This window comes from Fonsecaea erecta (assembly GCF_001651985.1).
Source record: "Fonsecaea erecta strain CBS 125763 chromosome Unknown Scaff8, whole genome shotgun sequence".
Taxonomy (NCBI): Eukaryota; Fungi; Ascomycota; class Eurotiomycetes; order Chaetothyriales; family Herpotrichiellaceae; genus Fonsecaea; species Fonsecaea erecta.
In genome coordinates, this window is record NW_017387251.1 from 1044756 (window position 1) to 1066887 (window position 22132).

The 22132-nt window shown below is 54.9% G+C and overlaps 7 protein-coding genes across 7 annotated transcripts; 4 read left to right on the forward strand and 3 right to left on the reverse strand.

The window, feature by feature from the left end:
- Positions 1-714: 714 nt before the first annotated feature.
- Positions 715-2007, forward strand: AYL99_09048 (hypothetical protein; the record flags this gene model as incomplete). The annotated part of the gene is made up of 1 exon (XM_018840556.1): positions 715-2007. The coding sequence occupies one exon, from the start codon at positions 715-717 to the stop codon at positions 2005-2007; it is 1293 nt and encodes a 430-aa protein (XP_018690303.1).
- A 652-nt stretch (positions 2008-2659) lies between these two features.
- Positions 2660-4114, forward strand: AYL99_09049 (hypothetical protein; the record flags this gene model as incomplete). Its single annotated transcript, XM_018840557.1, has 1 exon — positions 2660-4114. The coding sequence occupies one exon, from the start codon at positions 2660-2662 to the stop codon at positions 4112-4114; it is 1455 nt and encodes a 484-aa protein (XP_018690304.1).
- A 4699-nt stretch (positions 4115-8813) lies between these two features.
- AYL99_09050 (hypothetical protein) lies at positions 8814-11415 on the reverse strand (the record flags this gene model as incomplete). Its single annotated transcript, XM_018840558.1, has 4 exons — positions 8814-10260; positions 10326-10562; positions 10625-11246; positions 11307-11415. The coding sequence occupies 4 exons, from the start codon at positions 11413-11415 to the stop codon at positions 8814-8816; spliced, it is 2415 nt and encodes an 804-aa protein (XP_018690305.1).
- Positions 11416-12091: 676 nt separating this feature from the next.
- AYL99_09051 (hypothetical protein) lies at positions 12092-12982 on the reverse strand (the record flags this gene model as incomplete). The annotated part of the gene is made up of 1 exon (XM_018840559.1): positions 12092-12982. One exon carries the CDS (start codon positions 12980-12982, stop codon positions 12092-12094), a length of 891 nt encoding a protein of 296 aa, XP_018690306.1.
- An 855-nt stretch (positions 12983-13837) lies between these two features.
- AYL99_09052 (hypothetical protein) lies at positions 13838-15250 on the reverse strand (the record flags this gene model as incomplete). Its single annotated transcript, XM_018840560.1, has 1 exon — positions 13838-15250. One exon carries the CDS (start codon positions 15248-15250, stop codon positions 13838-13840), a length of 1413 nt encoding a protein of 470 aa, XP_018690307.1.
- Positions 15251-17173: 1923 nt separating this feature from the next.
- AYL99_09053 (hypothetical protein) lies at positions 17174-20857 on the forward strand (the record flags this gene model as incomplete). The annotated part of the gene is made up of 5 exons (XM_018840561.1): positions 17174-17687; positions 17753-18045; positions 18093-18214; positions 18265-18866; positions 20505-20857. 5 exons carry the CDS (start codon positions 17174-17176, stop codon positions 20855-20857), a joined length of 1884 nt encoding a protein of 627 aa, XP_018690308.1.
- A 55-nt stretch (positions 20858-20912) lies between these two features.
- AYL99_09054 (hypothetical protein) lies at positions 20913-21840 on the forward strand (the record flags this gene model as incomplete). The annotated part of the gene is made up of 3 exons (XM_018840562.1): positions 20913-21245; positions 21309-21431; positions 21496-21840. The coding sequence occupies 3 exons, from the start codon at positions 20913-20915 to the stop codon at positions 21838-21840; spliced, it is 801 nt and encodes a 266-aa protein (XP_018690309.1).
- Positions 21841-22132: the final 292 nt, after the last annotated feature.

A 22132-nucleotide genomic window follows, 5' to 3' on the forward strand; every position in this document is an offset into this window, starting at 1 on the left:
ACTTGCGTGCTTCAAACAGAGATTCCTGATCATGTTCGTGCCATGCCTTCAAAAGCCCTTCGCTCGCGCCAAACCTCGTCAACAAGGCCAAGACGCTAAATGGCCCCTCCTTATCGATAATGAAACGCGCATGGGGAGCCCAAGGTTCGTCCAACCTCGTGTGTGGCGTGAGATAGCCGAGTGTGCGCCCACTCCCGCCTTTTACCAACCACATTGATTTCACCATGGCCTCAAGAAAATAGAAAGGCAGGCTGTTTTCCCAGCTGCAGTTTCGTGCGATCATCCAACGAACTTCTCCCAGCTTCTGTCTGCATTCATTCCACTGGCATAGCTGCAGCATTGTCGACCTCAAACCAACCCTGCGAGCCCAAGACCAGAGCAATTCGGTGTGGTGCCGTCCAGTGCAAAGCGGGGCAATCCCCGACAACAGGTGTACATCATCCACCATCGAGAACAACGGGAAGACACGAGCAGCAACAGGTCTGAGGGAAGTGGTTCGGTGGTTCTTCTCATTTCGGGACATCGCAATATTGGCTGCTGCGCCTCTGCGCTGTCTCGACTCAACAGGTGGAAATAATCGCTGAGGTGATCTGCTGCCACGATTTCCCCGTGCGGGCCGGACCCTGTCGCCCAGAACCTGGCGACGGATCAACCTGCGATCCAACTTCCACTTCCAACACACCTCTCTCAATTATTGCATCACCGTGCCGCCCAATGTCCCAAGACATGTTTAATCAAGGGTTCGGAGCCCTGGCACCGCCCAATCCACGCAGATTGCCTTTTGATTCCAACGAGACCGACTCTTCATTATTCCTCCCTCCTCCGCCACCCCCTGCCAAAGGCCACCAACGATCCAGAACCACCACCGATCTCCCTCCGCTATTTACCCGTACTCAGTCTTCGTCACCTACGAGATCCTCTGCATTTTCCTTCCTGCGCCCTCAAAGCACCCGTTCCTTGTCTCCGGAAAGGCTCAGGCCGACAGAGACGACTGAGGATTCTGGTCCGGCACAGTCGCCCACAAAGAAGAGACCGGGTGGATTGGCGAGTTGGTTCGAGGGGTCTTCGGAGCCGGTCAATATAACTCTGGTGCCATCGCCTCGCAAGGAGAAGCTGGATCCGCTACGTGAGGTCTCTGCTACCGAAGAAGCTTCCACCATGAGTCCGGATTCTGTGGACGGGAACTTGACACGACGGCCAGAGAAGAGGCCCGCTCTGACAGGTCCGACTGTCTCAACCATGTCGAAGTTCAACAACATTTTCAGGAGGAGTACCGTGACACTGAATACCCCGGAGGATCCGGATGAGTTGGTCCAGCTTGACATCGATGAGGCTCTCTTCCCGTCCGGACACCCTGGTGAATTCTCCCCTGCAGCCTTCAAGAATCTGCAGCTCAATGCCGAAGGGACCATCCGTCGCTTCCAACAAGCATACAAAGAACAACGACAGTCTCTCAGATCAGCCACGTCGACCAAAAATGTCCAGGCAGATGAACTCGAGGCGGCCCAGACGAGAAACGAGCATTTAAAATTACAATTGCAAGAAATGGCAGAACGAGCAGCAGAGCAAGAGAAGTTGATTGCAGACCTGAGGGCGCAGCTGTCTGCACAATTATCCTTCGAATCCCCACAGGCGAGCGTTCGTATGGTGGCCCAGGACATTGATCCTAAACGCCGTCCCAAATACCGCCGCTACCGCTCGTCCGACGTCTCCACGTCCGGGGAATCAGAAGCTGGGTCTGAAGTGAGTTCGGTAGTCAGTGTCTTTTCAGAGGCATTGTCAGCGGCGCCCTCTCAAGCCACATCGATCGCCAGCCCGGTCCTGAAGTCCACCAGCTTGGCCAGAGACGATTGCCCCAGATGTCATGGGTTACGACCTTCAGATGCGTGGGATGTGGTTGGCATGATGAAGGAGGAGTCGGCAGCTCTCAAACACCGCATCGCCGAACTGGAGAGTGCACAGGACGACGCGCTGGATTTTCTCAGCGGGCTGAGGCTATCCTCGTGAGAAGCAAGCCAGCCATCTCGTGAGCCATGAGTTGTAAAGATACCCACGGGGGCGTTTACAGATTGCATGATAGGTTACACAGAAATGATTGTGTATATGCAGATTACCCTTGTATAACCAGAGAAGCCAGTTACCTACCTGTATAGGTACAATCAACGGAGTACAAAGCTGCCTTTCGTACCTCGTACTCGGTACATGACACTGATCGATGCCTTCAGTGCGGGTTGAGGCTGAGCCTAGTCGTAGCCGTAGCCGTACCGAAGCTGGACCCTTGCACCGCCCAATTCGCATTTTCCCAGCCACCGCAACCAGCCACTGAATGCCTGGAACCAAAACATCCAACCCACTCGTGCCACTCTCTCCAGTACTCGACTTTCAGCTTCATCTGCACCGTTTTACCGTTCCGCCCGATGGCGTGGCCGCGCAGTTCGCATCTCTCATCTCTAGCTTGTTGTCACTTGATGCCAGTGACAAAATTATTGTAAATCGTCGCTCACTCGAACAGAACAGACTGACAGGACCAACTCGAGCGTCTTTCTCTCTCTCACATTTACACTTCTTTCCTTCTACATTCATCCACTCTCCTTTCGATCGCATCCCCTCGTTTTGCTACTATATTCCCGTCATACTAATTGATCAGGGCCACCAAACCATGTCCTTCAGTGGGAGGACGCCCGAATCTCTGCTCCCGCGATCCGACTCGAGAAACCCTGCGACGACCTGCAGAGGCATCACCACCACCGGCAGGCCGTGCCGCCGACCTCTTGCTGCTTCCCCACAGAACTCTCCGACGCCCTCGCCCAGTCGCGGTAACAACGGGGTCCTCGCCGTGCTGGACGAGCAGCATGCCGCGGTGTTCTATTGCTGGCAGCACAAGGACCAGGCCGAACAGTTGGCGGCGGCAGCTCCGGGAGGACGGACGAGTCTACACCCATTGAAAGAGAGGTCGAGCATTGATACGTTGATTGAGCAGGTGGGCATCCTCGACTTGGACGAGAATGTGCCAAAGCGGCAGCACCATCGGCGACATGATGCAGACAGTGTGAAGCGCCGAGACACGTTGCCATCGGGCTGGAACCAGATGGAGAGTCCCTTGATGACCGTGCCGGACGAAGTGGTACATCACAAACGACCGAAACGACGTCCTCCTCTACCTCCACCCCGACAGTCGAACGTGAAACTCTCCTGGGCCTGCTGCATTCAAGCCGACCATGACGATGACCTGCCTCCTGTCAGGGTCCGAAGGGAGGAGAAGGACAGGCGTCCTCGACCTCATACAGACGCGAGGCGACCGTCGTCCGAGAGACCTGAAATGCGGCAGTCGTATACCCCCGCCACACGACCAAAACCGAGTCCCGCACCTTCTCAGACGCAGGCCCTCCTCTCGCTCATCCCATCGAATCTCTCGCCGCAAATCACCTCACAGCTGCTCGCGGAACTGATCCGGCCCATCTCGGCCGCGGACGAGGCCGGATACATCTACATCTTCTGGCTCACGCCGGAGTCCGAGGTGTCCAAGCCGGACGACGAGACAGCCTCGTCTCTTCTGGACGATGACGACCTCGACCTGGACGACAGTGGTGGCATGCACAGCCGCAGCTCGCAGAGGACGAATCAGGCCCTGGCGCGCTACGCCTCCGTCCGCCGTCCGCCGAACCAAGTCCAGCCGAAACGCACCATCACGCTTAAGATCGGCCGGGCGGCCAACGTGCACCGGCGCATGACTCAATGGACCAAGCAGTGCGGGCAGAACATCACGCTGATTCGGTATTATCCGCACAACACCCGTGACTCCGGCAGCAACAACACCATCCACACTCCTCGTCGACCTGGGGCTACTGCTGGCGTATCACGGAGCAGCGCACTTCTTCCTCCTCCTCTCCCTCCATCTCTACCGAGTCCCGCGAACAACAACAAAGTCTCGCACGTGCACAAGGTCGAACGGCTCATCCACCTGGAGCTCGCGGAGAAGAGGGCCGTCAAGACCGAGTGCGAGCAGTGCGGGCGCGAGCACAAGGAGTGGTTCGAGATCGAGGCCACGCGGGGAGGTCTGAGGGGCGTGGACGAGGTTGTGAGACGGTGGGTGGCGTGGGCGGAGAGGCAATAAAGAGACGGCAGGCATTATCTCAGTCGTCCTACTGCAAGACCCCTCCTCTCTCCCTTCGCTCCCATCTGTGGCAGTTTTCTGCTTTGCTAGACTGGGGAACTGGGTTGGGTTGGGTCAGGGTGGTTAGCTGGCTGTGTCTGTTCCGGTTTCGACTCTGCATACAGCCATAGATATTGTCACTAGACTTGCGTTTGGTGCCGGGGTTTTTCTTTTCCTTTTTCATGAATCGAGGCGGCCCCAGTGACGGGACATATGAACACATGAAGATATGAACAAATACCATATATTCTCAAAAACATGACTTGATCCCCACCTTCGTCCTCTATCCAAGCAGACTTATAAGACACATACGCAGGAACAAAGCACATAGCCATGCGGGTATGTATATGCTTAAGCCCCAGGGTGAAATCCGGCGGGGAATGGACGAGATTCCATTGCTCTCAGAACATGGCATCTGAGGTGATTCATGATGTAATCTCCACGGCGTATAGAGTCACAGCAACCGCCTCAGCCGCATTGTGTTCATCTCATCTCATCTCATTCCATTTCATGGCATGCCACCCTTTGCTCTCGGATGTTGAAGGCTGGGTAACTTTGCAATACATCATAATGTAGATATAACTAGTTATAGATATATAGATATCTGGAGATATATTGGGTCCCTCCCCTCCCTCTGATCCCCCGCGTCCCAGCCAGCAACTTGGCTACATAAACCCACTTCCGCGTTCGTTTGGTGACAGACAGACAGACAGACAGACAAGCAAGCGCACACGTGATGCCCCTAGCAGAGCCGGTCTGGAAGGAAATAAAGGGCGTTGAGACATCCAATGGAATCATCAACGGCGGCGTGCGTCAGGTCACGAGCGGGCGCTCGGCTGGTGGTCTTCCATCGTTCAGGATTGCTCATGCTGAATGGGGAGGGTTGCGGGATTGGAGTGAGAGGGTGAAATTGGGAATATTAGTGATGGTGAGGGTAATGGGGCGAAAGAGGAAAGACAGGGATGAGAGGTGGAAGGGTAGACGGGAAGAAGAGAAGAGAAGGTAAGGCAAGGAAGGCAAGGGGAGAAGAGGTAAGGATTATGTATCGACTCTGGCTTGGTACGTCCATCCACCCATTCCTTCATCCATCCATTCATTTCACTTGCAGACGGACCAACCCCTTCTCTGATTCATTGATTGATATTCAAGAGAAAGAAAGAAAGAAAGAAGGGATGACCTGTCTGGTTCTCGGCGCCTGAGGATCTCTCGTCTCGTTCACCCGCCCGAGCTCGCCCAAAAACAACGTTCTGTTTATGTACCTGCCGAGTGTGCTCCGTTGTGTGTGGCATACAGACACACGAACGATGTCTCGCAGCCCAACCCCAAGATTCATGAACGTCCGGGCTGCCCAGAGCTTCAACCCCTGGTGCGTCTGTCCCCCACCCTTCCGACCAGGATGAGAGGAGAAGAGAAGAGGTGAGAAGAGGCGCTTCAGCATCGTGTGCACACCGTTGGGTGGTATGTATGTAATATAACATAGCTTGGCCCTGGGATCTGTGTATGTACTTTCCCGACGCCGAATCTGGGTGGATGTTCATCGACAAAGCTGCACCGAACCTGCGAAGCACGTCGAGGCCTGGCCATGCCCGGCCCTTGCTCGTGTTAACTGGCGTCTCTCGACAGGGAGGCTGATGGGTTGATCTCTTGTTCCCGAGCCCTATCCAAGTCAACTGTTGGCAAGGTCGTGGTCACCAGGCTCCTCCATAGCTCTCACCCCGAGCCCGAGCCCAAGTCCGGACGTGCTCACCAAACCGGCAGGGTTAGCTCGAAGGTCAGTTCTCCTCGAAAGCCTCCGTCTCACACTGGCGTAGTCGCCCATTTCTCGGATGGGGGAGGCAGGTAGAGGTCGTCTGGTCCGCAACAGAGGGCGGCCTCCCATGGGTTGAGCTACCAGTTGCGAAAAGCAGTGGCCTCTTGGTGTGGTATTAGGCTCGTATACCGCTGGCTGTCAAGCACCGAACGCGTCGTGATGGTGCCAAAGTCTATCCCCACTGGAGGCGAAAGGCATATTATACATATATGTGTTGTCAGGTGGGGGGTCCAGCACGATCATTCATGGCCTTTCGTCTTCTCATTCTTCTCCTCCACCTCCAAAGTTTCTCTCCAGGAAAGAGCATTCACTCGAGTCCCTGATGTAGCACGCAAACCACGACTGACCGTTCTCCCAGGATCGCAAGTGCAGCACGTCGACTGAATTCACCAACACAGGAAAGCCCACGATGGGTGGACAAGCCTGCAACCTGAATCAGACTGCAGCTCGACCCCGCGAACGATTGAGAGAAGAATCATGGGGGGTGTTTCTGATTTCGTACTCGCTGCCACGAAGCGGTACCGCAACAACCGTGGCTCGCAATTCCGGGGCACTTGACCGCGCGCCATGGTCGTTTGGGACCTTGCAGGGGCACACATGGATGACAGCCGGGCGAGAAAAGATGCATTTGTGATAGCATAGTGGGAAATCCAACCCTTGGTGGAGCAGGTAAAGAATTCTCGACACCGCCGCGCGTTTGAAGGTCGAAGGCAGAGAGGAGAATTCCCAGAGATCATCGTATTGTGCTCATGCATGGAGGACCGTGAGGTCTGATCATTCCGTCTCTTCTCCTGTTGAGAGCGGTATGATGGCATGGAGCCGGACTGGATCCTGACAATAGGGCATACCGACCAGCGTTCCCTCGTTCCCAAACTTGTCGACAAGACCACACTGGTCAACATCGGCAGATGTGCTCTTGTCCTGGGCCGTCTGTGAGTCCGGGAGAGCCCATAGGTTTGTCTCTCGGGCCTCAACCTGGCGTTGACTTTTGTGAGGGTGCCACGAGACCGATAGCCAGTCTTTCCTCATCAGCCACCGAAAGCACGGAACAGGTGTTCCCGTCATTGGTGGACTTTCCCTTACTCCAAGCGAGCTAAGCTAAGATTCACTCCTCGAAGCACAAAACTCGCTGTCGTGGGGTATGTGGAGTGCTCAGAGGCCCAATGCCCCCTCCAGCCGCATGATCTCTTGAAGTCGCCAAACCTCTTGACGCCGCGACACCTTCAGAGAGGTCACCTCTTGCTGCTGGCATGATGTGTCGATATATATGTATATATATATAATAATGTTGAACTGCGTATAAGCAGTGTTGACAGTGGCCACCAGTCCTCCGTCACCCGGTGGCTCTGAGACTGTCCGTCGGTCTGTTCTGGCCTGGCCGTTGGTCGGCGTCTGGAAGGAGAGTGGCACAGAGACACAGAGACGCCAATGTGCTCTGGGATACTCTCGCCCCAACAGGGTACGTGGGTGGATTTTCAGGGTCAAATCTGCAGTCAATCGGATGCCAAAGGGCAGCGCCTAGAGGATGAGAGGCCAGGAATCCATTGGGGTGGTGGTGAGGGAGATTTCAAACAGTCGATCGAATGGGCCAGTTGTTGCAAGCGCACAGGCGGGAGAATGCCCCAAGTGATTTGGGAGTCCGGAACCCACCGCCACCGCACACATGGCTGCCGACATTCGCATTGACATACCAATGCCCGACCCCCTTCTTGGTACCAGACGTCCCGGCGAGGGCTTGGAGCACAGCGCACTAATAAAATGGTCGCTTCCGGCCCGGGTAGCGATGCAAGCGGACTCACAGCCTCCTGGTGGAGGTTGTATTGCCATCGGAGAGCCGACTGTTCTGCCTTTGTGCAAGCTGTGTTGTGTAATATGTATAGGATGATAAGAGGGCCACAGCGCTGGTCCTCTCTGACAGGAAACAGTAAGAAGAGGGGGAAGATGTCAGTCTGAAGAACGACAGGGCATTGGAAGACATCGTTGGAGTGACGTGATATCTTGGATGATGATCATGTCGGGCGGTGTTGTCATGCGTGAATCATCGCTGGCTCTGGCATTCGTTCACAGGCATCATGACCAGACACCATAGCGTCTCAGAGGTGTGCCATCAGAGGCCTCTGAAAGAGCTACCCATGGTACATCAGCTTCCGTCGCGAATGGTCAAAAACGAGGAGGGAAGGTCACTCACTCACCTGATTCGTGGCGGGGCCGTTGTCGGGGAAATAGTGGTGGCCATGGTCGAAGGCATCCCCTCGTTGAGCTTGCAGTCATAAAGGAGCACGGGCACCATCTCAGAGAGAAGAAAGAACCTTGTCTGATTGCCTCCACCAAAGCTGGCTGGCCTGGTGGATGGTCGTCTGCATCGGAAAGTGTTCTGTGGCGCAGATGCTGACAAGGCTGAGATATCGACATAGGGGAAGTTAGTCAAAAGGCACCACTCCCTTCATCTTTCTGTTCCCTCTTTTTTCTATCTTTTCTCATTTGGGGCCCAGAGAAGAAACACGCAAAGGAATGGAAGTTCTTGAGAGAGTGCACGAGAGAGAGACCTGCCAGTCTTTTTACGTCCCAGATGGCGGTCAGGAGCAAAGTCGACGAAACGTGAATTTGTTTGCTCGATTCCCCCAAGTCCGAAGTGTGCCGGTCGAGACGGAAACCAGCAAACATTCCCACCGCTTAGCTCAGTCTTTCGATTAGAGATTTGACCAGAAAAGGCGAAATCCGTAGCCCTGACATCGTCAATCATTACGCTGTACGCAGCAGCCCGTCCAGAAAGAAAGCCAATCACATATTCTCCCCCTTATAGGTGTACCCGGTCGTTCCCCCTTAACACCACCGCACATACCCGGCCAACTAGGCACCTGGCTGTGTTTCGTTCCCGTCTCCCTTGGTTGACGCAGGGGTGGTAAGATTCGTCGAGCTGCTGCCCTCGCTAATGACCTCAGTGGACGCGTTCTTGTCCCTCTTCCCACTTTTCGCACTTTTTGAGCTGGAGTGGCTCGTCAGCCGGGATAGAACCGACCCGCTGTCCCCTCTTTCCGAGTGATCACTGCCAACACTGGACCTCGTATCGACCATTTTCAAATCAGGCTTCATCTCGTTCCACCGTCTGAGCACCTCGACCTTCTCCTCCTCCGTGGCCTTGCTCACCTGCTCAAACCCTTCGACATACCTCGTGGCAAGGATGTAACTCAACGTTGGATCTCCGTCCAGTCTCTTCTTGATCACTTCGTACAAAACTCGGACTCCATATGCAGCGTGGCCCACGACCAGTCCACGGGGCGAAAACAGCAAGTTGCCGATGCCCCTGCCCAGGCCCTTTCCAAATCCCTTCCAGCCACTGGATCTAGCTCCCTTGTAGGGTTCGTAGACCACGCCGGCCCAGGCCTTCGCAATGTTGATGGGTGTATGCACAATTCGAGAGGTGATGGAGCCCATGGTGCTGAGCATTGGATTGGGCCCGACCACGTGAGAACTGATGGCACCGAACTCGACAGGCCATTCACAGGGCCGATAGATGGTAAGCTGGTTCACGTCGAGCAAGCCCTCGTTGCCCAATACCGTGGCCGCAAAAGCGCTCAGCCGGATGTCTTCCGTGCTGGATCCCTTGGTTCGGACGGACCACACGGCTGGCCGCGACGGCGCCAGCATGCAGCGAAGGCGGTCAAGCTCCATCTGTGCGTGGAAACTCGCCGCGCCCACTTCGGTACCCTTTTCCTCCTTGATGCGCTCGCCCAGTTCACGTGCCCGTTCCAAAGTTTCGGGCTTCAGCGCCTGGAGGATCGCATCCGCAAGTCGGTCTGCTGTCAGTTCCTTGGATGGAATTGGTGTCGGTCCCGCACCCGCCCGGGCCACCATGGCGCCCCAGAATGGCTGGTCGCCAAAGAAGGGCACAATCACCGTCGGACGACCCAAAGCGATTCCAGCTGCAGTTGTACCAGCGCCGCCGTGATGCACCACGCAGGACACGTGCTGGAATAACCAGTCATGTGGTACATTACCCAGCATATACACGTTATCAGGCTTGCCCATGTCGTCTCCACCCAGGCCGCCCCATCCTTTTGACACCAAAGCTCGGTGTCCCGTCTTCTTGACGGCATCGAAGATGAGTTTTGTCATGGCATTGGGATCGTCCACCACGATGGAACCGAAGCCGATGTAGACCGGGGGTGGACCTGCCGCGAGGAAGTCGGCGAGACTCGAGTCTGGCTGGTAATTTGACGCCAACGAGAGGAAGTAGAAGCCTGCAATGGTGATGTGAGGACCCCAATCCTTGGGCTTCGGAATGAGTGCTGGAGACCTGGTTGTTGACTCATCAATAGAGGATCCTTGTGGTTTCAGTCCCCTCCAGATTTCCAAACTCACCAGCAATAAGTATAAGGTATCCGTAGACGATGAAGCATATCCGTTGCCGCCGCCTGGGACAGGATGTGCAGACCCAGCGTCTCTTTTCTGAATTTGTTCGTGATGTCGCCCAGACCTTCCCAAGTCATCATGTCAACCAGCGTGTAGCTCATTTCGTTGGTCATGCTCCCGCTGGCCTTGGACGACTTGATGTTCGCGATGGGTTGCGGAAACTCTCGCGTCGGCGACCAAGGCATCCTAAAGTCAAACCAAACTCAGCAAAGGATCCAGAAGACAAGAGGCCTGGACAAGCCACTTACGTGAACATCAAATGCAACGGAATGCCCAACTTCTCGGCGCAATGGATATGTGCGAAACTGGGGGGATTCGCAATGATGGCGTGCGCGACGAACGGTTTCTTTTTGGGTGCCGCCCCCAGCGCGTTTTCCTCCTCTTTCACCTCGACAAAGTCGGCGCACGACCGCCAGCACCCCTGCAGAATCTCCGCCATGCCTCTGCGTCTCTTGCCCACGTCGCCCTCCTTGATGGATTTCATGCCCGGGATCAGTCCCGGGTTCTTGACCATGAAGGCCATGAGTTCGGCCGGGTCGCCGCCGATATCAAAGTATTCCAACCCGTTCTCCTCGACGAACTTCTTGAATGTCCCGTGCGTCGCGAGCCGGACGCGGTGACCGTACCGGTTCTTCAGGACGAGCCCCAGCGCGACGAATGGCTGGACGTCGCCGCGCGATCCAACCACCTGGATGACGACATTGAGAGGCGGAGGGATATTGGAGGGTCTGTGACTCGCCTCGAGAAGTGTCCGGGCGGTCTGTGGAGGGGCATCGAGTCCCTCTTGGACTCGGGAGAGCTGGAGTTGTTCGATCTGACTGGCGAAGAGATCGTTAATTTCTTGGATGGTGATGTCGACGCGACCATCGTCTGTGGATCCTGTCAATTCACGTCGTTGCGTCAAGATGGAGAAAGAACAGAGCAACTAACCTCCAAGTTTGGTGTGCGTGGTGATTCCATCCTGCTGCTCGTCAAGAGTCCCTGCTGCGTCGACCGCCGGTGGTGGTGGTGGTGGTTGTTGCTTCACGTCCGACGCCATTTCCGCGATCGATCTGTCTGACAACTCGTCTTGAGACTGCCTGAGAGGCTGGTTATGGCTGTGACGCCGTGTGCTCGCGTGTCATGAAAGGACCTGTCTGAGTCGCAAGACGACCATCTTTCGCAGCTCCATCCCGGAAAAAGGGAGCTGGTTTGAGAATCCCCTGCGAGCACACACACATGCCAGGGAAGAGCAGGCGATAAGAGGCGGGAATTGGAGGGGCACAGCAGGGTGGTGTAGCCTACAGCAGTGAGCCGGTGTCAATGATCGCAGGAGGTGTCGGGCGGTGGGCCAATCCTGCATGGGAAATATCCATCTGTGCCCCGGGGACCGTTTCTGGCCCCAGCCGACCATGCCTAAATGATCCCAAGGGGCCCCAAGCAGCCCCAGCAAAATAGGTGCCAGTGCCCGAAACCTTTTGCTTGATTGGCCTTTGCGAAAGCTTGAACATGGCTTAATCAGCATCGCCCCCGTTTTCGTTGTTATTGACATTGGCTAACGACGAGTCGCAGGTCTCTTGCTAAAGCCTGATCGAGTACGGAGTGCGAATACGAGCGAGAGCACTTCAGATGAGATACACCGCCACATGCAATTGAATGATATTGTCCAAACAAGTCAAAGGAGCGTCTGGAAGGAAAGGCGATCCAGGGCATACACCAGTCGATCCATCACTCCATCAATAACTCAACTTCTCCCCACCCTCCTTGTCTTCCGGGGGAAACACCTCGTCCAGGTACTTCAACAGGGACACCTGCGCCATGTTGGCGTGCACGTTCATGCCCAACTTCTCCGTCAGCTCGGGAGACAGCTCCTTCTTGACCTCCTCGGGCATCTTGGCCGACCAATTGACCTGCTGCCGTAGGAACGGCACGGTGTAATACCCGAAGAGCAGCGCCCGGTCCTTGTCCTTCGTTACGTTGGACCCGGACGTGTGCCAGACGCGCCCGTTCATGAGCACGATGCTGCCAGCCTTGGCCTCGAAGGGCTTCAGCAACGAGCGGGCGTTTTTGGGGATGTCTTCGCGCGTCGTCCATTTGTTGCTGCCGGGGATGTACAGCGTCGCCCCGTTCTCCAGATACACGTCCTCCAGGCACCAGATCACGTTCATCGCCCACGTGTTCAGCCACGGCTCTGGCATCACGAGTGACTGATCGCTGTGCAGGGCCATGCTCTTGGACCCCGGCCGCGCGATGTTGGCCGTGAAGTTGCTGATCAGCCAGTTGTCGCCCAGCGCCTTCTCCACCATCTGTACCGCGACGGGGTGCTGGATTAGGTCGCGGAAGATCTTGTCCAGCGCCATCAGGTAGAAGACGCGGATATTGGAGGCATTCGGGTCGAGGGTCGGCATGAACGTGTCGTCGCCCTGCTTGCGGAACTTCTCCGCCGCCGCCCACAGGTGCGAGAGCACGAGGGCGTTTTCTTCCGGCGAGAGCACGTCTGGGATCACGGCCCAGCCATGCTCCTCCAGGTGCTTCTGCGCCGTGATTAGGGTGGATTCAGGCGTGTGGGAGGCAAATTGAATATCAGGTGAGGTTTTGGTGTCGGTGCTGGTGTCGATAGAGCCCATTTTGCCTGGGATGACGCTGACAACAACCCGAGGCCGGACGGTTGTGTTACCACGCTGCCTCTCTATGCTGCTCTCTTACTGTCCCCTCCCGTTGACTCTCGTTTCGTGTATACAACGGGGCAGATTGGCCCCAGGAGAGGGCAAACGCGTACGGCAAAGGACTGAATAACCCACTTGTGGCGTATAGTGGTCTAGGTACGTCCAAGCTGCTGTCGGATTGAATGATGTGTCGTTTCCAGCTGCAGACTTGAACGCTCAGCAACGAACACCTGATCCTCTTGTATATACATCAACCTGAATACGCGGCTCCTCCCCGCATTTCCCAGCTAGCCTGTAGACCCCAGCATCTACACCCAGACCCCGGATAACTTTATGCGGTATGTTCGTCTTGGTCCTCGGTTACATTGTCAGAAACACTTGCGGGCAAACAGTCGATGACTAAGAGCAGGTTGACTCAACGAACACATCCTACATCACCAGGAGCAAGTCGAGTAGAGGTGGTCGAGTAAGACTCGCAATGAGTAAAATTCTGCCCTGGAATATCCACATCAGGGTATACGTTGCCTGCACAGATCAGAGATTCTACAGTCTCTTCGCCGCAATCTTCAACGGGTTCGCAGTGTCCGTTATGACCCTGGATTGACCCTCCTCGATCTTCCACCAAAAGATGTGCCATTCAATCCGCTTTTATGATCGTCCCAGTGATTTCCGCCTCAGCCTGATGGAAGCTGAGGTGTCCAGTCACCCGACCCGCTCCGCCATGTTTGCCAACATGTTGCTAGAGCGGTGAATGGAGCTCCCGCCCAATGATCGCTAAGAACACAGAATAGTAGACCCCTGCCCGCTTCGAAACGACTATATGCGACCCCATGCACTTCCAAAGTTGACGCTGTTTCTCATTCTCAACCTTGGCATGTCGTCGTCGTTGTTAGCAGAAGACTCTCCTTGTTGCCCACTCGCTTCCTGTCCATCCTCGACGGTCCCTGACAAACTCGACTCGGCCTTGTCTTGGTGTACTTTTTCTTCGATGAGCTTACCATCGAGGATGTTCAAGAACGCAACGGATTCCACGGATTTAGCGTTGGGATCAAGCATGAGTGGTCCTTTCAGCGCTGGATCCTGATGTGTTTCGTAGATTATCTCCGGCTCTGGTTCCGGCTCCGGCTCTTCTTCTACTGTCGGGTTCTCTTTTCCCTTTTCCGCGGTGGCAGAGAACGAAAAGTAAGAATCGGTGTTTTCCGCGGGAAGGAGCGGAGGCCGCGTGGTGGGGGCGGGAGCAAGAGGCTCCTCTTGCTTCGGAGTCAACGCGCTACTGGCGACATCCGAGGACAGAGTGCCATCAAACGCCATGGGTGTATGACCAGCGTGTCGTTTCAATTTCTCATCCAGCGGCGAGATGAGAGAGTTGACGTCAAGTCTGAAAGGCTCCTCTTTGGTGGTGTGGGGGACAGGTGACAGGGCGGGACTAGCGAACTGCGGACTGGCGATCTCCTTGTCGAAGGAAGACGTCAAGGCGGCCGATTTGATGGTGATGCCATCCAGGGTGCTATCGACCTGTTCGATTGGTATCGGGATATTCTCTTGGCCTCCCGAAGTCGGCGAGACCTCCTTGGACAGGGCGGGCATGGCCTCATCCTCCGAGATGCTGGGTAGATGAAACACTTCGTCCTCGCTGGCAAAGACTCTGGTAACGGGCGGAGTGGATTCAGGACCTTTCCAGACCGGCGGTTCTGCAATGGTGGGTTCGGGAGAGATTCGAGAGCGGTGTTTCCCATTAACCCCAGAGAGCGGAAAGTCTGACTTGAAAGAGCGAAGGCTCGCGGAAGACGAATCATTACTTGATCTCCTCTTAGGGTCTCTGCTCTTGTTGAGTTTCTGCTCCAATTCGCCGATACGAGCTTTCAGCGCAGTTCGTTCTATATCCCAGGCTCTTCGCTCGCTTTCGTGGGTCTGTCTGAGCCGCGTATTCCACAACCGGCAGTGCTCCATGTACTCCGTGATGTCCACTTGCGGCGTAGGGTTCGCGATTTGAAAGCCATGCTTTGGTAGTTGACTGGCAGAAGGTACTGCGGGCAGGAGAGGCGGATTTGTCGTCGCTACCGAGTGGCGGCCTGTCATTGGCATCGAGGGAGGATCTGAAAAGCGAACTTCCTTGGGATCCAAGGAGAAGCTATTGGTCCGGGGAGGATTAAGAGGAGAAAAGTTGTCTGGGTCATGTTCGAGGGCCGGGGTGGGCTCGAATGAGAGGGACGGAGAACGGGGAGCCATCTGCGGGCTTGGGCAGTCCGATGGTGCGTCCAACACTGAAAATGAGCGTAGGGTAAGGGATATATTGCAGGGTACGGTGTCTGTACACCGTCGCTGTATGCTCAAGGAGTGTAGAACTGGCAACGTGTATAACCAAGTCAAAGAAGACCTGAGGATGACGTCCGAAATGGAGAAGCGCCGGGCTCTGGGGAGCGAGATGACAGGCAAATGCAGTCAAAAATATAAACGAGATTATGGATGCGGACGTGACGATGAAAATGCCGCTGCCGATGCCGATGCCGATGCCGATGGTGATGTTGACCACAAGTACATGGAGAGGAAGAGAGAGTCGACAGGGAGAGGACGAGAGAGAGTGCGCAAGGTGAGGTTAGAATTGTGGGCAGTAGCAGCCAGGTGTTTGACTCGCAGTTACTTTGTGTGCTGGTAGTCGCAGCCTGCACGTCTGCAGGGGAAGAGGAGGTGTTGTCAATGGTGGAGGGTACCAATGTACAAGTCACAGCTGGCAAAAGAGTGGATTGAAGCGATAAACAAAAAGCCTCGTGGCATCCTTTTCGTCTCGCCTCTTTTTTTGGGATGACGTTGGTCTGTGCCTGAAGCTGAGATGTGTGGATTGTGTGCGTGTGTGTGGCATATTGGGGGAAAGAGGATGCTGTCACTTTTTTGCTGGGTGCCATCGCTAGGGGCAGAAATTTTGGAGCTTGGGGGCGCAATGGGCGGAGCCAGGAGCGATTAGCTGCACCTAGGGTCTGTGATCTGCATGGGTATAATATGGATCCATCTGCCCGAGGGAACAAACAGGAGGCCAGGGGACGAGTTAGGAACGCCTCTTGGGGCCCACCTAGGTGTCAGGGTCCAGCACCGTCTCAGGCGCCAAAGCTCCGAAGAACACAACGACGCCCCGTTAGAGGCTGCTTAGGGGACACCAGCGAATATCTGGGAACTGCCGATTAGTGGCCGCTCTAGCTGCACCCAACATAGGAACAAATAAGGGGCCTGAGCGGGGTGGGTTCCCTGCTCACTTCTTCCCCATCCTTTCGCTGGCCAGCTCTCATGCTTCGAGAAGGATGCCTCTTCTTCTTAATTGACTCCCCTGGCACCCACTGGCTTGTTGTTTTCTTGGTGAGGACGGTGGCATGGCATGGACATTCTCCGGTGCTCGAAGGACACGCGATACACACCCCCAAAGAGGGATTTCTCAAGCTCACATGAATCAAGCCATTTATCAGTACCATTCGTCATTCACAGAGGATGAACGTCAAGTTTTGATTGTCACCACCCCAGAACCGGCGGATTCCTGGAGATAAATACTGTTGTGCCATAGGAAAAGAGCAAAGCAGCAATGACTCAATGGCTAGTCACTCCATTTATACCCGACATGGTTCGATCGGATTGGCAACCGCCTGTCGTCGAAGCACGCTGGCGCTGAAAGCTGGAGTTCATTTCCACCCAACCGAGGCCATAGCTCGTCTCAATCAAGGCAAAAGACGATCCATCGGTGCAATAGCCATGACTCAGCAATATTTTCATGCGTCTAGATTGCCATCCGTGGAAGCAGGAGCCTGGTGTGTTTTATATTCACCCCCGCAAGAATCGCACAATCTCAAATACTTCGGTACGTATTTGAGTGATGCATTTCCATACACATCCGCCCGGTCGCTTCTCCTGCTTTATCGGGAAAGTGTTCTTTTCTCAATTCTACGATAGTACACCTTGTCTCGTTTCACGGGGTGACGGCGCTATAGCCGAGTCAATCACCTTCGTGCTTGGATACTCCGTACATGCCTCGGGAAGCATCGGCAGTCGTGGCCATTTGCAGTAGCAGCTCATGCTCGACTCTTATCGGCACTCCTATAAGGGAACCATCCCGCGCCAGAGGAGAGCAGTCTCGCCTCAGAGTCTGTGACCGAGACAGCCATTTCCAGGATGGACAAGGAAGAAAAATCTAGATATCTGTTTCTGGTCTCAACTCCCCACCAGCGCGATCGAAGTTCCTTGAAGAAAGATCAAGCTGCCGCCAGAGCCCACGCAGCTAAAATCTCTCACCCATCCGCTCGGGCACAACCCGTCCCAGAACAACAGCTACCAGGGCACCAGGTCGCTGATCTGAAGAGTCTAGCCGAGGACTCGGTGGCTTCCAGCGATGGTGAACATGATCAACAGCATCTAACGGGAGCTTCTGTTTCTGTCCCGAGAGACAAGCCAGGTACCTCTTCGACTTCGAAAGCACAAACTTTCTTCACCAAGAGCAAATCACGACCTAGAAAAGCCCCGCCTCAATCTCGACCTCCACGCTTTTCGGGTCAGACGGCCGGTAGATCTCGAGAAATCAAACAGAATCCTGGAGCTGCGAGACCATGTCCTCCAGCTCTGGGCGTCGACCCGCTATATTGGCTCCCATACGAGAAAGATGAAGACGCATACCAGGCTGTGGATTACTGTGAGTGCTTCATTCTGTCAGGCCATGTTCACACGCCAGGAATTCACACCTCTTGTCGCTCTAAGTCTCGAATATTGCCGCGCCTGCGCTTTATCCACTCTACGAAATATTCAACATCACCAGTGTCTATACTTCCCTGTTCCTCGAGTGCATCACCGAATGCGAAAGCTTTTATCATGCAGGTATTGCGAGACTGCGCGTCACTGCGGAGCTGTTGAGGAATCCTGGAAGCAAGCCTGCCTCGTCAGTTCTGTTACACCAAGCAAAAGCAATTTCCCACCTTCGGCATGAGATTGACCAAGCAACACAACCGACCAATATGATGCTGGCTACCATCCTATTTCTCATTGCCATCGACGTACATCTCTCTGTGGCCCTGATTTGAACACGCTAACAACCACGCAGATTGCAATTGGCCAGCACAATTCAGCAGACATGCATCGAGTTAACCTTGCCCGGTTAGTAGGGGCTCGAGGAGGATTGGATGCCCTTGGCCGCGATGGGTTCGAGAAGGCGGCATTTATGCAGTCAGTCGGAACTGTCTCTCGCGATAATGGCTAACCCTTTTTCCTGCCAGATTCGATAACATATATGCTCTCGAGCGAGGTTCGAGTGTCCTCGTAACTTTACAGCGCTACCGTCCAAAATACCCTCCGGATCCCCCTTCACCGAGGCTTACACAGATCATCAACTCTTTCCCAGATGGCTTCCGGTGCCTGGCCTTTCATCGCCTACTGCCTCTCGACATGATCGAGTTACTCTTTCGCATAGCCACCACCGTTGGTCGTTGTGCCGGCCGCACCACCTATGTGCCTTTCGATACAGCTGAAAATAGTTTCCGTTACACGCGCCGCAAATATGATTCTTTTAGCGACGCTTGCCCCTGGCTTTTCGCACCCGAGGATAAGGTGCACCCCTTGCTCAAGCCTTTGACAATGGCTCTGGTTCTCTGGTGCAGCAATGCATACTCCGAGATCCGCGCCTCTACGGTGGTATACGCTGGCTTTCTCCGCGCTCTCACGATGCGGCTGCTGCGGGCACCCATCGTGCCGAAGCCACCTATAAGTCCGCAAGTAGATGTGGGGAAGGTTCCTGACGAAGAGGATTGCCTGTTGTGGATTTGGATGGTGACGTTGGATTCCTGGCGGCCAGATGGTGCCAAGTCGCTGCATCCTTTTGGTAAAGGGGTATTTGCGCGTTTCAGGGTCCGCTTTCCGCATGCGGCCGCCGACCTGGCGGTTCGTGACAAGGTCCTGAAGAGGTTTTTCTGGACAGACGGTCTCAGAGCTGGGGTGAGGACACTATGGAACGAGGCAGCAACCCTAACGAAGAGTCCAAATTCGTGATGTGCACATCTCTCAAGTCTCTCTGCGCCGACGAGAAAGCGAAGGGGTGGTGGCACGTACGGCATAATTCGAAGTACGACAGTGATGCTTACGCAGCCAACTTCAGCTTGCTAACCTTTTCACCAGACAGCGAAATTGTTCAGGTTATACCGACGGCAAGCCCTGGAGTTGTTGTCCGAAACCAAATCGGCTTCTATCGTCCACGTCTCAGTACTGGTCCTCTTGTTGCATGGGTTATTATCGCTTAGGAGGTCTGCAGAGGTGGCACCTATCTCTACGAACATTGATGATACAGCAACAGTGTAAGAGGACAGCTCCAGGTATTGTCCTTTCTTCCCCCATGGTCGGTCCTCTCGTGTTTTCAATTTTGAAAATAATGTCGTCCACTCATTCTTACTCCCCATATAACAGGAGAACTGTTCCCATGGGTAGCGATTCCAGTTTTCCAGCTTCCCACTACCCAGCCAATATGTATACATATCTATGGTTGCTACGCAAGCGCAGACGCGACATCCAAGGTTGTGATATTAAAACTACACATGCTACTCCTGAATTGCTGTGGTTTCCTATCACCAACACGGAAATGATCTGAAGTACGTATCTGTACATAACTCCCCCTCCTTCGGCGACTCGCGGAATGGGTTCGACTGTCTCGATTATAACGAGCGTCCACCAGGTTGCTGACAAGTTAAGCGCCCTGCAGTCCCCAAACCTGCTGTCGCCCTTTACCGCCATGTAGCTCACGACCCTAGCCACTCGCCCGTTCAGGCGTTTCCAAATTCCCTGCAAACTACTGACGCAAAACCCGTGCTTGGACCTCCCTTAAGCACAGAGCGCACCCTGTTAGCTGCCGATGGAGCAAGCTATCCCCGCCTCCCCGTGCAGTTGGAAGGGGCGTCATCATGCGGCAATTTCGATCAAAAACTTCCCAGAACTCTACTCTCAGGCATCACCTCAAGAACCATAGATTTCTCAGCCCTAGATCGCCTCAATTTGGTCTATTTGGACTGTGTATGGGGATATTCTGTCCTAAGTGTATCTGGCCGGGCTATTCTGCTACCGACTCGTGTTCAGCCCTTTGGTCAAAATCCCCGGTCCAAAGCTCGCAGCTCTGACGTTGTGGTACGAGTTCTATTACGATGTCATCAGGAGGGGATAGTATCTGTTCGAGATCAGGGACATGTATAAAGAGAATGGTAAGTGAGAGCCCGGAGGACTGCCCATAGCCACTGCTGCTTCGCCGCTTATTGGGCCATGAGACTCACCTGGCCCGATCCTTCGAATCAGACAATACGAGCTTCATGTGAACGACCCGGCTTTCCTCCCTGTGCTCTATGCTGGCGGCACAAGACGTCGGGACAAGCATGCCTGGGCTACCCGAGTGTTTGGCGGTTCAGGCGCTGCCATAGCCACCGTCAGCCATGACCTGCACCGTGTGCGCTGGGGAGCGATGAACCGCTATTTTCCCAAGGAGAGCATCCGTCGGCTCGAGCCGATCCTCAAGCGCAACTTCGAGAAGCTATTGCAGAAACTGGCGGAATTCAAGGGTTCGGCCAAACCCTCAATGTCAACCTGCCATTCAGCGCCTTCACCAGCGACATTATCACCGAGTATTGCTTGGGCAAATCTCATAATTCGCTCGACAAGCCGGGCTTCAATGAGAAATTCATCGTAATGATGGCTAGCGTGCACGACATGAGTGCCGCGGCCAAGCAATTCAACTTTATGGTTCTGGTCGATATGCTCCCGGACTCGTTCGTCGACAGGCAGGACGCGGGGATGGCGGCTTTCATCCAGTTCAGAAGGGCGAGCTTCTACAATTGATCGGGATTGCAGTGACACCTATGGCCCTTGACGGCTGACGCTATTTGAGCAGGAGATGAGAGCTCAGATCGATGAGATCAAGGCCAAGCGAGCGAAGGGCGAGAAACCGTTGGCCGAGGCAGGAGCTGCACAGACCACTATCTTCGACTCGATCCTCGACAGCGACCTCCCAGACGCCGAAAAAGAGAATGAGCGCCTGTGGCACGAAGCACAGGTGATGTGCATCGCCGGCACCGAGACGACGGCTTGGACACTGTCGGTATTGAGTTTCTACCTGCTCTCCAACCCCGAAGTGATGCGGAAACTCCGCGGCGAACTCGAGCTGGCGATGCCAGACGTATCGGCCAACAGCGTCGAAATCAAAGATCTCGAAAAATTGCCGTACCTGGTAATATGTGCCACGGAATGGTCACGGGGAGATTTGTGACCTCCAAAGGCTGACATGGTCCAGACGGCCGTGATACAGGTGTCGCTTCGGTTATCATTCGGAGTCAGCACGCGGCTGCAACGACTCTGTCCAGACGAGGCCCCCGTTTTCGACGACGGAGAGACTCGGTGGAGGGTACCCGCGAATGTAAGTTTTCTGGACTGTCGTTCCCAGCGACAAGAAAAGAGCATTAGTTACCACCCCTCGGTAGACCCCTGTCGGCATGTCCTGCGGCCTGGTCCACCTGAACCCAGACATCTTCCCCTCGCCGCTTGAATTCACGACCGACCGCTGGCTGCGAGACCCGCAGCTGGGGCGGTACCTGTGCTCGTTCTCCCGGGGCACGCGCCAGTGCATCGGGATCAATATGGCCTACGCGCAGCTGTACCTGTGCGTGGCGGGCATCTTCCGAGGGTACGGTGGGCCCGGCAATGCCGGTCCGCTGGGGTATTTGGAGTTGTTTGAGACGACGCACGAGGAGGTCGAGATCCAGTATGATTTGTTCATGCCGTTTCCGAGGCCCCGCTCGAAGCGGTCCAGGGTTGTTGTGAGGTAGGGGATGGTGCTCACTGGGCTTCGGAAAAGACGTCAACGACTGAACGCACTCTCCAGGGCCATTCACGGCGCCTTTTCCCCCTTCAGAAGGTTTCCAGTCCACCCCATCAACACAGGATGTATTAACGGGCCAGTGGCGGGGGAAAAGGAGGTCAAGTTCCCACGGTTGCACATCCATCGATGCATTGCCTTCGCTTACCTTGCCATAATTCGGCCACACTTATGCGAGATGAAAATCTAAATCAGTTCCAAAAAAACCCCCCTCCAGATTTCCAAGCCTTCACCACCAGAAG